The 15,369-nt window shown below is 40.0% G+C and overlaps 1 protein-coding gene across 1 annotated transcript; it reads right to left on the bottom strand.

The window, feature by feature from the left end:
• Positions 1-405: 405 nt before the first annotated feature.
• On the bottom strand, positions 406-9,542 carry NUP43 (nucleoporin 43). Its single transcript, XM_071740549.1, has 8 exons — positions 9,340-9,542; positions 8,831-8,953; positions 8,502-8,579; positions 7,410-7,587; positions 4,368-4,503; positions 3,567-3,718; positions 2,522-2,644; positions 406-1,466 (listed from the first exon to the last, which is right to left on the bottom strand). Exons 1-8 carry the CDS (start codon positions 9,457-9,459, stop codon positions 1,252-1,254), a joined length of 1,125 nt encoding a protein of 374 aa, XP_071596650.1. The 5' UTR covers positions 9,460-9,542; the 3' UTR covers positions 406-1,251.
• Positions 9,543-15,369: the final 5,827 nt, after the last annotated feature.

Genomic DNA, 15,369 nt, shown 5'->3' on the forward strand with positions numbered 1-15,369 from the left:
TGCTTTTCAGGCAGGGTTGTTGCGTTTTGAAACAAACTGGGAGGCAAAATTCAAGCCCCTGTAACGCGCCTCTTGGCAGCTCCACACATCCTGCGCGCAGCCAGCAGAGCCCTGGACCCAGAGCACCACCCAGCTGCTCCAGCCACACACAGGAGAAACGCAGATCAGGTGGGGTATCCTTATCACACGAGAATAAGAACGCTGCTCCCCCCGACATGGAAGTACCCTGGCAAGCGGTTTTGTTGGAAAATACCATGTGAAACCTAGAAACTTCATCTGCTGCTGCTGCCCTTCGGTTTCCTGCCATCCTTCTGCTTGCATGGCCAGGATCAGCCCAAATACTCTGCAGCCTTACTGCAGAGATGACAAGGTCGAATAGATGTACTAAATTAAGTCAGAACAGTATTCTTGTGCAAAGCTTTTTATTAAAAAGATAAAGGGTCTTCTGCAACAGAAGGTAGTTATAACACTAACCATAAAATTTTAACTTTTCAATGACTGCAGCAGACCAGTGTGAAATTCTTATGGTGACAAAGACTGTGCCTCAAGTTTAGCACATATTATTCTCACACCTGAAAACACAGCCAACACATCTGTCCATTATGACCTCTTAACTACACAAAAACCCTTTTCTATTAAGTTACCAGCACATTACCAAGTTAAAATATGTAGCATCCATGATGAAGCTGCATGTAATCACAAACAACGATGCTAAAATGCCAAGATTCTTATAGAACCTTTCACATTTCACAGCTTTAATAGCTTTCCTTTCCAATTCTCATTAACCAACATAAAAAGTAATGTCCCTTAAATACATAAAAAAACCCCACCTCTCTCAGGTGACAAAAAGAATTTCAAAGAGCCCCATAGAATGAATACTTGAAAAATATCTTTACTGGAAAAAAAATTAAAAAATTAAAAATTGGGGGGGTTACCTTTTCTTCACTTCATAGGCACACGTGGAATACGGACATCAGTTTACAGCAAATAGCTTGCCCTAGAAACTACCTTACTGCTTACCAAAATCAAACAGGAGTTGGGGAAGAAACAGGTTACCCATCCTGGGGATGCCAATAACAAGTGACAGCTTTCAGAATCAGAGGTACCTTACATTTCTTCTGCAGTACCAGGACCACAGAGTAGGCCTCTCCCCTCATCATAGTAACAGATTAATGAGTATCATTAAGAATGAATCTGACTTTTCTCAGTTGCTCAAGGTGATCAGTTCTTCCAAAAGAGACTGGAATTGCTTCATGCAAAAAGCTGCCTGTTCACATAGATAGCTTCTGCATCAGTACCATATACTAGGCATGGTCCCAAAATATCTAAACTATTCACAGACAAAGTCTGATTTGGAATTAAGTTGGTGATTTCTATGCGGTCCTTGGCAGGATCATTGCTTAGCCAGGCACTTATTACAGACTGGTTAATGGTATTGTGGGAAAAGTAGGCAGTACTTCTTCCTCCTGAAAGAAGGAGAGGGAAAGAGGGAAGAGAGAAAAGTAAATTTCAATTTAATTTTTATATTCTCAGAATCTGAAGGAACGTAGTAGGTACAGGGCAGACATAACAGGAATATCATTTTAAGTCAATTTTCTGATTAGTTAACAGATGCTGTAATTTCTTTGGAAAGCAAAGGAAAAAATAGCTTAATAAAAACAAAATAAAGGACTTGAAGTGATTAGGGAAAGCTGCTCCCAGCTCTGCCCTTGTTTAAGACAAATAGGTCAGTATAGATATGAACCTATCTTGTTGAAAAAACAGTGAAAGTATCTGCAAGTTTTTCTAGCCAGAGACTACAGTCAGAACAGACCCAAGAAAAAAAAAATCAATTAGTTATCAACTTAATTGGTTATTCTATTGTTCCCATTTTTGGAACTGAGCTTTGAATGGCAACTTTGAGCCCAAAGGCAGATGACATCTGAAAGTTTCCCCCATGTTTACAGTCTGAAGTGGCAAGCAATTAAACAGTTCTTGTGACTAAAATGTGAAAATAAATGTTTATATTAAGTCAGTACAATCTCAAATTAAAATCCTGACAAAATACAAAAGAACATTTTCCAGTTTCATTCACTGGAAGTTCCAATTATGACCATGAATAATAAATTCACAATTCCACTATCCTACTAATATAAGAATTATTTTGGTATTATACATTTTTTATATATCTTCTCAGAGTGTCATTTAGGCTGCCTTCATATGTTTTTTTTATGCAGATAAAAGTGAACATAACCTATCTTTGAAATGTTAAATGTGCCCCTTAAAAAAAAAAAAAAAAAAAAACAACCAACCAACCAAACCAAAAAAAAAAACCCAAAAAAAACAGACCACAAAAATTCTGCACATCAGTTTTAACCCTACAAGTAGCTTTCTCATCAGTGCCTATCAGGACTTCTAAGAAAACAAAACAGTTTTTAATTTTTTATACTAGGACTGTGTTAATTGGGTCATGTGAGAACACTGACTTTGATTATGTTGCCAAATGACAGATTTACTGCAGACTGACTTCAAACCACTTTACCTTGATGAAGAAAGGATGGTTTTTCAGATATGTCTGTGGAAGTATCCCAGTGCCAAAGAGCTCCATCTTCAGAACACGTAAATAAGTGATCAGGGTTGGAGGGATGGAAGTGAACTTCCCACACTGGAAGTATCAAACCAAAAACAAACAACTTCAGAGCAAGTATCAAGTACTTTGCTTACTATGATGTGGGCATGCACTTAGAAGAACTCAGGCCCCCACCAAGACCTTCCATTCTTAAGTGTGTGTGGGTAGGAGACAAAACCCCCACCCTTACATATTAACTCTAAGTTTTTCCCTCCCCTGGGAGAAGGAAAAAGAAAAATAATTATAATTTTAAAAGACAGAAAAAACCAATTTCAGTACTATGAAAATTGTTAAAGGTTAACATCTTCTCTTCATTTAGCTGTTCGATACTTTCTCATTACATCAACTCTACTATTAAGTTTTAATCTGCACACAGATGCACTCCTTCCCATCACACACATCATTATTGTCTAAATACCAAATGGGGAAAAGATATTTAAGTCAGTAAAACTTAACATCTCAACAAATACTTTTGCTCTTTAAATATAATTATGGCATCAAAACAATTTTGTACTGAAAATTTCTCACTATCTTGTTCATATGAAGTTAGCAGGACAGTGAGCTGTTTCAGCATTTTGGAGGCACCAAATGGATCTATACTATCTTCACTTTCCTCTCCTTCCTCACATTTTCAAGTTTGTTACAGTAACTGCCTTTTTTGGTTTACTATACCATAGCACACATTTATATACCTACTAATATACCTGCCTTTCTAGAAACACCCATTCTGATTAAATGCATCTAATGACTCATTAGAGCTGTTTACTAGTTCTAGCTTTAGATAGAGTTGGCTTTTAGGTAAGAAGCCTCATATGCAAAGAAGGAATAAACTGAAGCCAAGTGGACAACAACATATGTGATTGTTTTCTGTGGTAGCTACAACACCCCAAGTTTTTTTACAGACGTTAGAAAAATTTATAAAATGCCACCTTCTCCCCCTTCCATTTCAAACACTTACTTTCAGCTTCATGAGCATTTAGCAGGGACACTGGCATAGTACCCTGCCTGATGTCCCATATACTCAGCATCCCATCTTGGCCCCCTGTGGCTACAATATGCTGCTGATTAGGATGCCTGTCCACACAGTGCAGTGGAACTCTGTCACCTGTCCTGCACAGAAGAAAGAAAAAAAAACCCAAACAAATATTAATTCTTCACTCAGCTTCTTTTTTTCTTTTTATTCCCTAGGAACCTTGAGGAACAAGGTAACAGTATCGACTGCAGCTTCCATCACTGTAGCATCTGATCACGGGACATCTACTGGAAATCAGAGGCATGGCAATAACGTGAGGATTCGACTGGATGAGCATGACCTTCTGTGCTCTGCAGTATACAGGCATCCACACAGGGCTTGACAGCTTTACACACAATCTATTACTAAGAAATAATAAAGAAAACCCTGCACACAGATAATTCTCTTAAGTATATCTATATTTTCTATAAGAAGATTACTCTGAAATTCATGCTATAATTACAGTTTCAACATATACTAAAAGCGTTACAGTGTACCAGTGCAATAGTCCTTCAAGAGTTAAATCATAAAACAGATCACCTAAATACAGTGCTCAGGAAAAATAATAATTCAGCCATTAAGCAGAGTCTGCATTTGATTATTTAAATATTCAAGCAGTTAAAAACCTTTTAAAACCAGAACAATTTATCATCCCATTGTCAAGAACATACCAGGAAAAATTTAAATCAGATTATATAAAATAGCACATGCTTCTCAGTAAATATGTCAAAATAAAAAAGGTCTTACAAAGAAAATATTTGAGATGGTTCATTTCTTTGCTGCCTGAGGTCCCATACTTTTAACTGTCCAATTGAATTTACTGTCAAGATCTCAGTTGTGCGAAGGAAAGTCACTGCATGGAGCGTGCTGCTGTCTGCATTGTCTGCAAGAGAAATGAGGACAGCATTCAGGTAAACCTGCAGCATGCTAGTCTCTATTTATGACAAAACAACTCTTTTTAGAAAGCAGAACACAGATGCTGAAACATGGCTACAACCTCTCTGGATTTTCAGGGGCAGAGACAGACCAGTATCATGATAATTTTAAGCATCACAAGGGTACCCTATGAAATAGGAACCCTTGCTTCCTTTAAGTAAGAAGCTGTATTTAATAAGCTCCAGTGCTGAAAGAACTAATTGTTGATCCATAACATTTATTTCTATAGTTCCTACAAGGAATCCATTTAACCAGGTCCATGGTCTTCAAAAGTTTTTTCTCTGTATGCTCTGCATCAACTGACAAGAGGCAAGCTATGTAGCTTTTCAAAATGCAATTCCTATTTTGAACACAAAACTCTGTAACCCTGGCTGAGAACATCACAGTTGCATACAGAAGCACTTACTTCACCAACTTTCTATAGACCAAGACCTGTCAATGTGACAACTATCCCCATCCATCCCTAAAGCCAATCCAGAATTCTGCTTTGCTTCGGAATATTAGTAACTAAATGGCAAATGTCTTTGTTTCAAGTCCTTCTCTCCAGCATTTGTTTTGGTCAGAATAATTTACAATGTCAAACACTTCACCACACTGAGATAAAAACTTTTGAATCTTTAGGAGAGAATAACTTTGACACAACATTCCTATATTTTCCTTCTGTTATTTAAATTTTATTCTGATGCTGTAACACTGTTAAGTCTACTTTCACCGCAAGTATTTTAAAGTCCATATATAGGTCCATACTGTAAACATAGAATTTTTTTCTGTATAAGATGTAGACATTTTTTGATTCCAAGATGGACAAATTACACTGATACATTGTTACAGATATTAGTCTTTTAAAAAAGAAAAAAAAACAAAAAAACAAAAAAACAAACCCAAACAAAACCCCAACAAGCACAACCAACCAAACAAAAAAACCCACAACACCTTTAAAAGGAAATGTTAAATTACTGAAGTTCTAAAAGATTTAACATTTTGTGACAGAATAACAGTAAATGATTTAGCAATGGTGTATCTTTATGGATTCAAAATATTTTTATTATCATCTCTAACTTGAGATTGTTTTTTCCCTGCCATGATTGACTCTAAACATACCAACTTAGTTTTATACTCTTAAATCCATTAAACAATAACAAAAAGGTACTCCTTTACAAATATTTCACGAGGTTCAAGATTTTTAAGTTGAGGGTTCAATTCAGCACCTAGGAAATGTCAAGATGTCATTGAATGGAGGATCAGTACAAAGCATTGCTTTCACTACAGAGCTCTATTCTTAAGAACAGACATCTTTCTTAAGAACTTGACAGCATCTTTCAAGATGTTCTCACCTCCTTCTCCAGCTTTCACTGTAAAACAAGCTCTAGTCAATGAGCTTATGCTTGTCCCCTCCATGTAAGCTTCAGTTACCAGGCCATAGGTAGGACTGACTTTTTTATAGAACATTCCTATTTTAAAATTTCCTTTCCCATTTCAAAAAAGACATTTCTCAATTAATACACATGTAATTTCTTATATGTTTATGTGCCAGCAAATCTCAATGCAAAATCTTACTGCAGCATAACACAGGCTGATGCTACCACTACAAAATGAGCATTTTTATACATAGTACTATCAAGTAAGCACTATGTAAACTAACAATTTACATTCTGAACATTATTAAATCTGTACGTAAGCATCTGAGCAAACGCCCAGAAAAAAAAAAATTGTGTGAGGACATCTGTTTTCTTCCTAGACTATCAAACTTGTACTACAACACTACATCAGAATCTGTAAGTACAAGAATTTAAAAATAAAATAATCCTTTAAATTAATGTTCTTGTCCCTCAAAGGAGAAACTACTGTGTTTCTGCCTCATGCCCCAATACTTTTTTTTTTTTTAAATATGGAAGATTTTCTACAGTGATTGTCTAGGAGCTTCAGTAAAGGACTGTATGTAATTAACATTTTTGTGTGTGTGTGTGTGCATAGCTTTATAAATACCCTCTCTAGAACTCTCAGAGCACTTCCTTCCTTAATTGACTTATTGCTATGTAAACCTCTTCAGACATTAGAGGCAAGATTTTCTTGAGGAGAAACAGAGGTGCTGTGTCAAACTGTAGTTTCAGGGAGAAAGTCCCAATTTAATAATGCCATTATCAGACACTGTGTTACCATCTTTTAAATTATTTCTGCTTTTAAATTCCATTTCGATTTCATTCCAATTAGTATTCTATTTCCATGATTGAAGAGTTGAGAATAACCAAGCTTTGATGGCTTTCACAAACTTACCTTACTCTTACCACACAATCTATTACTAAGAAATAATGAAGCTTAAAACTAAAGGAGAAATGATCACTCTAAGCCACGACATCTGGCAAAAAAAAAAGGGTACAGTGATTTCTAGTTCTTGGTGTTCCTTTAGACACAGAGAAATAACTGATTTTGAATACGACACTGCGAGGGTTAATCTTAGTAGAAATAGCAATTGAAATGACTGTTTCACTGACCTCCAGTTATGAAGAACTTAGGGCACAATACTTCTTGAAATCTAACCATATTTCATGTATACTTTCATAACACTTTAACAATTCTAGATGAATTGGAGAATGTTAGGCCTGAAACTTTTCCAACAACTAAAATATTAATTTGCAAGTATCTAAATGAATAAATACATCTGAAATACACTTCAAGCACCTGAAATATAGAGGATTACAGGAATAATCTGTAGCAAACACATTCAACTTTGAATATTTAATGCAATTTAATACAAACACCGACTTACGCTTTTCATTTTTGTTACCATTTGAGAAACTAAAACCCAAATGCACCACTCCCAACTAACCTAACTTGAAGAGTTATTTGACATACCTATAGTTCTTATTGCATCCTTTTGGTCAGCTCTGAAGTGATTTATTCTACCATCTTCTCCAACAGTGACAATTTCTGGGTTGCTGCAGATAACTCCGGTACACGCTGCTCCCCCACAAGATGTGCTTTGACCCACATGATAATGGGCTTTCTCCCACCGCTGGTTGGCAGACAAAGTCTAAGTAATAACCAGACATGAAATTCTGCTGTAAATAAGGATCCTGACATACCAAAGCTTTCAGGATACTCACAAACCCAGAAACAAGCTCCAGGAAAGCCACACTACCTCACAGGAATGAGAATCTCCTGTACAAATAAAAATCAGAGATAGAAATTTTCCTCAACTCTTGAGCACACAATCCTTCAAGGAGGCACTGATCATATCTTCTCTGAACCACCTTTTTCACATGAGCTAGAAATCAGACAGAACACAATCTACTTAGGAATTGTGAAATACTTTTTATTAGACTTAGCCCTTTAATCTCTCCCTGGACCAAAGGATATGAGCCGAGGCCTCTACAAAATATAAAGTCAGATTTTTATTGCAAAGAATTTAGTTTCTTTTAGGTACCACATCAAACTACTAACAGCTATTAGTCTTCACTATAAATTTATTTAAGTCATTACACTTTTACTTCCAGTGATTTTATAAACAAAGCAAAAGATGATAGTTTACATATCTTCCCTTGCATTATACTTGTGGGAAGAAATCCAACATTAATAATTATTAATAATAACTTAGTTTAAGAATGCAAAAACTCTTAATAAGGCAGGTACAAGTACATTAACACTCTCTCTTCCAAATCAATCTAAACCCTTGAAGTTATGTTTCCAGTAAAAAGACTATTTGATTACAGATATATACTAACATACCCCAGTCTGACGCTGGAATCTAATTTACATAGTATGTGTGCAAAATGCTTTTTGTCTTTCATTATGTGTATAAAGATAAAGCTTTTTCTAACAGACTTCAAATATAAATGTTGATATGCAAACCCTTCTTGCTCTAGTAGTTTTGAGAAATCTTACACCAAGTCTAAAGCGACCTGTATTATATAAAACAGCATCTTAAAGTAAGAACAAGCTACTCACCTGGTTATTTTGATGATAACGGAATACAGTTACAGTTCCTGTTGATGAGGCAACCACAATTCTCTCTTGATCCAAAAACTGAAGAGGGATAATAAACATGCTATTAGTTGATGGCAGCATCAAGACGATAACTTTTATTTTAAGAGTGAACAGAATTATTGGCAGGCATAGTAAAAAAACCAAACCAAAACAAACCCACAAAATTAAACTGGTTGGTTTTGACTTTCTTAGTAAGAATTTTTTTGTGCATCTCAGCATTTTGAGAGTTCAGTATCACTTAATTTCTCTGAAGCGAGAAGCCCTTATAAAATTCAACACTGCTGTTTTACCTGCATATCCATAACATCACCGTTGTGCCTGATGTCACACAGCAGCTGAGGTTCTCCTTGATATTCACCATTGAGACCCACATTTCCAAACTCCCCAACAGACCAAATGGAGATCCTGTTGTCCTGTAAGGAAACCATACCATCACTTTTATTCCAAAGCTCTTTAGAAAGCATAGAAAAACAAACCAGCCAAGCTGTCACCGCCTTCTTGCCCACAGCCGGGGGAAGCAGCAGGCCGGAGGCCGCACACTGAGGAAGCCGCAGCCGGACGCGGGGAAGCGCTCTCCCGGCGGGACAACATCGCCGAGCAGCGGGGCGGCCCCCGCCTTCCTTAGGGACGCGAGGAAGGCGTAGCCGGGGGAGCACCGGGACTGCCGCTACGGGCACTGGCTCCGGGAAGCTCCGGCTCTTCTCTCCCACGCGGAGCGGCGGAGACCGAAGGGGCAAAGGCACCGCCGCCGGTCCCACACCCCAGCGGGAAGGACGCGCCGCACCTCCGGGCCCGCTACCTCGTTGTCCCAGGAGCCGGTGGCGAAGAGGTCCGGGGGCTGGAGCGCGGCAGCGGGCAGTGGCCGCCATCGCGTCTTGCTGATCTTCTGCGACACGAACCTGGCGCACACCTCCTCCATGGCCGCTGCCGCCGCGAACCGGCTCCCGCCGCTGCCGCCTGCCCCGCCGCGCCGCTGCTGATTGGCTGCGGCGCGACGGCGAGCGCGGAGGGACAGGAATGCGGCGGCGCGGCAGCGAACGCGACTCGGCGGGCTGGGGCTTGGGTTGGGCATGGCGGGGATCGGGGCGGTGCCTGGCCCGGTCCCGTCGGATGTTGCAGCTGCAAAGCACCAGGTGAGCGCGTTTACCGGCGCTGACAGATCGCAGCATCGGCTCCGGATGTTCGCTAAAATGCAGCCCAGGGGAGCAGGCGCGGGGGCTGTGTCCCCGTCCTGGGGTAACATCGTGAGGGGGGCGGCAGCAGGGGTAAACGGCCCTGCCCGGTTCTGCCCGGCCCGGCCCGGCCCTGTCCGGCTCCTGATGCTGCAGGTTCGGTCTCGGCACTGCGGCCAGCGCGCCGCTACACCCGCCCAGGCATTATTTACAGAACTGGGTCCGGGAGAGGAAGAAATAAAGAATTGGTGAATTTTCCAGTGTTTACCTGTCTGCTCAGGGGGGCAGAGAGCCCCCCAGAATGTTACGCCTGTGTATCATCATTGCAAGGTCTTCAGCTTTTCTCAGAATCAATGACTTTTACAGCAGATAATCGTCTCTGGTATCAATTTGCTTCTAAGTATCTGCAAGTGATACTCTCCACCCTTGTTAGATTCCTACCTGCACAGAAGTGCAACTATTGTTTTTTTTTGTCCTAAGTAGCATATTAAATCAAATGAGCACACCTGTACTTCCTTCATCGCGTCTGACTTGTGATCTAAGTAATTGCAAGACAGAGCCCAGAGGTTGGTTGTAAAATGAGCTGAAGGCTGACATAACTGGGTTGCCATTTCAGAGGGTGGGACTATCTGTCCAGTCCCTGCAGTGCAGCGAGGGACTTTTTCACAATCACCTTCCTACTTTTACCACCTGATTTTCTGCTGCGTGTTCTTCAAAGCTACTGCTGCCAGCTCCCTGAGGTTTTATCAGGTGGATTTAACAGGATTAGCAGCAGCGGCTTGGTCAAACTTCACCTGTGTTGTTGCAGTTTATCTGACAAAGTCATCTCTCAGATTTTTTCTGTACAGCATTCTCGAGTTTCTCATTTGGTCTGCTGTTCCTCTTTGTAATCTTTCAAATGTGATACCAAATACTTTTTTCCCATAATTATGTACAGCAGAATCCAACACTGAACATATTAAAAATAAAAAAAAAGAATGTTATTGTAATCTACTATACAGCAAGCCTTAAAACAGCTTTGCTGCATGCTGCAGTAGCACGATTATTCTACAGCTGCCAACACCTCTAGCATGCTGTACTAAGCTGCCAAAAGCAATTCTGCAAGTCACTGTCAACTCCATGGTAATTCTCATAGCACTTGTAAGGTCAACAGGTAGTCTCAGAATACAGCTACAGGCCAGACAGCTAAAACTGGAAGAGATAACACTGGCTTTATTGAAATGTTTTATTAGGCAATTATTTGTTGCTGGTTACTTTTTATTTTTAAATTTGTGTTCTTGAATGGTTTCCTTCTTGGCTCAGGATTGCTTGTACAAAAGCATTTGTGAAGTAGTAAGGACGGTAGTTTGGACATAGAGGTTATGTTCATTATGAAGAATTACATTTTTTCTTCCCCATCTTACACTTTTTTCTTTTTTTTTAAGAAAATGTTGGCAGCATGCCACATGATGGAGGGGAGAGTTGTGATGGACTTAGGGCTGCTCTAAACCTTTAAATAAACCTTCTCTGTGTTTGGTCATTTTGAAAGATGTGTACTGCATTGCTATGTTGTTTCAGTGTAATATATTTAAATAAATAAAAGGAAGAAATAAACACTGGGAGAATATGCCTAATCAAATATTTCTAAGGTTGTTAAAGAAGGCATTAAGTCTAGACATAGCTGATTCTGGGCATGGGATCCAAATGTATTAGCTGAAACAACAAGGAGCAGTTATGGATTATCCTTAAATGTTGGCTAAAGCCAGGAGTGTGAGTGAAAGGGAAGAAAACTGAAAGCATGCCTGTCCCTCTGCCAGAGGTTAGGGGGGCCTGGGAATGCAAGCACTTACTAGATATCTGTCAGTTCTAGGGCAGGATAAATCTAACTCTCACTCTATTTGCTTATAATCTGCTTTCCTCTAATTATCATTCAACAATATTTTAAGAAAGACATTTCCAGATGCCAAAATATCTACTGCTGTTCATGACTCCTGGAGTTGTGCCCAGTTTGATCTCTAGAACAAGTACAGTCACTATGCAAGGTGCTGCAGATTTAAGAGCAGTGTGCCAGGGCCCTGTGTGCCTTCCTTGCCCTCACCTGGGGCTTCCACTTGGGCTGGGGCATCCAATCCTGGCCTGAGCTGTGCTGTAGGAGCACCCATACCCAGCCACGACTTGCTGACTGCATTTACCTGGGGCCTGATTTGTCACTTTGCTTTTGCTTATTGGTAAAACCATTATTAGCCCCAGCGGTGGCTAATAACAGTGGCAGCTTAGTACAGCATGCCAGAGGTGTTGGCAGCTGTAGAATAATCATGCTACTGCAGCATGCAGCAAAGCTGTTTTAAGGCTTGCTGTATAGTAGATTACAATAACATTCTTTTTTTTATTTTTAATATGTTCAGTGTTGGATTCTGCTGTACATAATTATGGGAAAAAAGCATTTGGTATCACATTTGAAAGATTACAAAGAGGAACAGCAGACCAAATGAGAAACTCGAGAATGCTGTACAGAAAAAATCTGAGAGATGACTTTGTCAGATAAACTGCAACAACACAGGTGAAGTTTGACCCAGTGGTGTTGTAATCCCCCATTCCAGGCTCATCTCCCTTGTGGAGGGGTCCCAGTCCTGCTGCTCCCTAATGAAGAAAATCACTGTTCTGCCTGGGTCCTTCTCATCTCCTCTCTGAGTGCAGGGCTGGGAAAAGAGCGATGCTGAGTTCAAAATAATCTGAATTTCTGAAATGGAAATCATAGAATCATAGAATAGGCTGGGTTGGAAGGGACCTCAGAGATCATCGAGTCCAACCCTTGATCCACTACCGCTGCAGTCACTAGACCATGGCACTGAGTGCCACATCCAGTCTCTTTTTAAATATCTCCAGGGACGAATATAAATATAAATATAAATATAAATATAAATATAAATATAAATATAAATATAAATATAAATATAAATATAAATATAAATATAAATATAAATATAAAACAAAGGTACACATCCAACTAGCTTGAGGCTACAGGAAAAGAGAAACTATTAAGTTTAAAACAGAATAGAGGTAGGGGTTGGAGTAAGTGTAGGTACAGAAGTCAGTTAATGTGGTTTGGGATATAACTGCCAAAATGTTCGGCAGGAACATTTCACAAGGAAATTTCTGCTTATGGTATGTATATGCAGAAGCATATGGACTCAGACAGCGATGATCAGCTTTTCATATGCTTTTTAAATTCAAAGAATTAAAAAAAAATAGGTTCATGAGGTGGGAGGAAAGGGATGGGACAGAAATAGTAGCAGGGATGGGTTTATATATAAGCATATGTAAGTACAGCTATGGGACTGAGGCGTGGGTGAATGTGTGGAAAAGGAGACAGATCCTACAGTCTTCAAATTAGTGGGTTCTCCATGTCAGAACAATCAAGTGATGGCCCACCCTCACTGCTGCCAGTCCTGTGCCTCTTCCCTAACAGGGCTGTCTGCCCATCCACCGGTTCCCTGGAAAGTCTCAGGAGATGGCCATACCCTGTGGAGTCTGCAACTGACAGTGGGCATCCAGGGACCAAGGAGCTCATGCTGGTTTGGACAAGTGAGAGGGAAGAGGATACAGGAATACTGAAGTGTCAGAGCAGAGGGAGAGGTTCCATGCAAATGCTGATGGACAGAAGACACTTATTTTTAAAGTTTCTACTTATCTTTTACTCTAGGGTTGAATTTCCATGTTCTTTTCAGGATTATCTTAATGGATATGTTAACAGGTTTTAAAAAGACTGATGCTAACTCCAGACTGAGGGCCTAGGTTATAGAGCAGAAAGAGGTAGGGAGCCACATGCTTGTTTACTGCACAAATGGGTCCATCTTGCTGCTATTGGTATATATTAGTTTCTTTGGGCCCTTTGAGGCAATGCGGCTTCTCTTAAAGCTCTTGGAAACCTGCAGAGCCAAATGTTGTTTCCTTCATATATGCCTGGTACCCATCCAAGACACCCTAGAGATCACTTAGGAGGGCTCACACTGATGTTGTCACTCTCTGAATGAGATGACCAAGAGATGCCCAATAGGTACATTCAGCTCAAAAGCACCTGGGCAAGACTCCAAGTTCCTATGAGATAAAGGTGAGCACTTCCTATGAACTGTATGGCAAGTTTAACCCTAATTCACACTGTTCATGGTAAGAAGTGTCAGTTCGTATGTAAATGGCTTCTCTTGTGTTTCTGGTCTCCCAAGGGGGTAAGTATCCCTGGAATGTTTTTAAACATGGGCCAACTTGTTTCTTGCCAACAACTTCTCTGTGTGAGAGCAATGCAGTTCACTTGCATCCGACAACAGAAAATGTCTTTTGCATTTAAAACAATGAAGTATTTTTGTGTGTGTATTTTTACAATGTCTGTCTGTTCTCTGTATTTGCTGCCCTTTGGGAATTCTTCTAACTTCATAGCTTCTTTCCTTTGCTCCCAGCCCACTAGGAGCCCACAGAGAGACCTTTTATATTCTGGGGCAGGCTCTGCCCCTGAGACTTCTTCTCAGGAAGTCTCTCATACTGCAGAGTGGTTGCCAGATCACGCTTAGATAGACAATACAGAATGAAGCATTGGATTAAAACGAAGCTTCCAGGATTAAAAGAACTAGATGGGAAAATTCTGGGAAGTCTATGGAAAGGACTTGGTGTATGCACTGGACAACTGTCAGATTTGCCCTGGACTGAGTGCTAGCTAGAAAATCAGATTCCCACCTTCACCTCATTTTCTTCAACTGAGCCAACAATGATGGGATGCAGTATATACATTATGCGGAGCTGGAACAGGCTTATTGCTCACATTCTGTGTATGTGAATGGAAAAGTTGTTCTCATACAGAATACAACTTTACTGTGACTCCCATGGTGGTATGATAGGCTGTGTGTGTCCTTGTAACAGGAATGCTTTTAAGAACCAATATAATATTTGAAATTGTATGTGCTGGATGATGCCTGATTTTCTCTAATGTTTATACAAGGCACTGTTGTCTGTCGCTAGTCTCATGTTTCAAGAGCAAAGAACCAAAAACTGCTGTCTCGTACCAAATAGATGGCATAGCTGTGCTACTGTGCCTGGTTAAGAGAGGAAGCCCTGGAAATCTGTAGTCGCGGGCGTACGGAAGCTCCTTCACAAGCACCAGAAGGGGGCACAAATGCAAAAGTCACAGCACTGACACCAGGCTTCCCAAAACTGCAATAATGGAATTGGCTTTCCCTTACAAACGATAGAAACATACATAAATAACAGACAGAAAAATAATATCGGTGGCAAAATTAATCATTAAGGAATTTAGGAGTACCCAAGAATACCACGTAACTCCAGGAAGGTAATTGTAAAATTATCTGCATTACGGTACTGGCTGTGGGAAGACCTGGATGAGCTACTTTTCCTTTTAGATTGCTATTTCATCATGTGCCTACATTGAGACAGAGTAAAGGCCACATTGCATTTATTAAATTCTGAGTTGCTGATTTTGTGGCCCAGACATCTTTTAAAAGGAACTTCAATTTTAACTCCGTCCTACAACAGTATCACACTAGTAATATGCCACTGATACTACAATCAAAATCATGGAATGGTTTGTTTAAGGAAGAGACATTAAAGATCATCTAGTTCCAACCCCCTTGCATGGGCAGGGACACCTCCCACTAGACCAGGATGCTCAA

Source organism: Heliangelus exortis, chromosome 3, assembly GCF_036169615.1.
Source record: "Heliangelus exortis chromosome 3, bHelExo1.hap1, whole genome shotgun sequence".
Taxonomy (NCBI): domain Eukaryota; kingdom Metazoa; phylum Chordata; class Aves; order Apodiformes; family Trochilidae; genus Heliangelus; species Heliangelus exortis.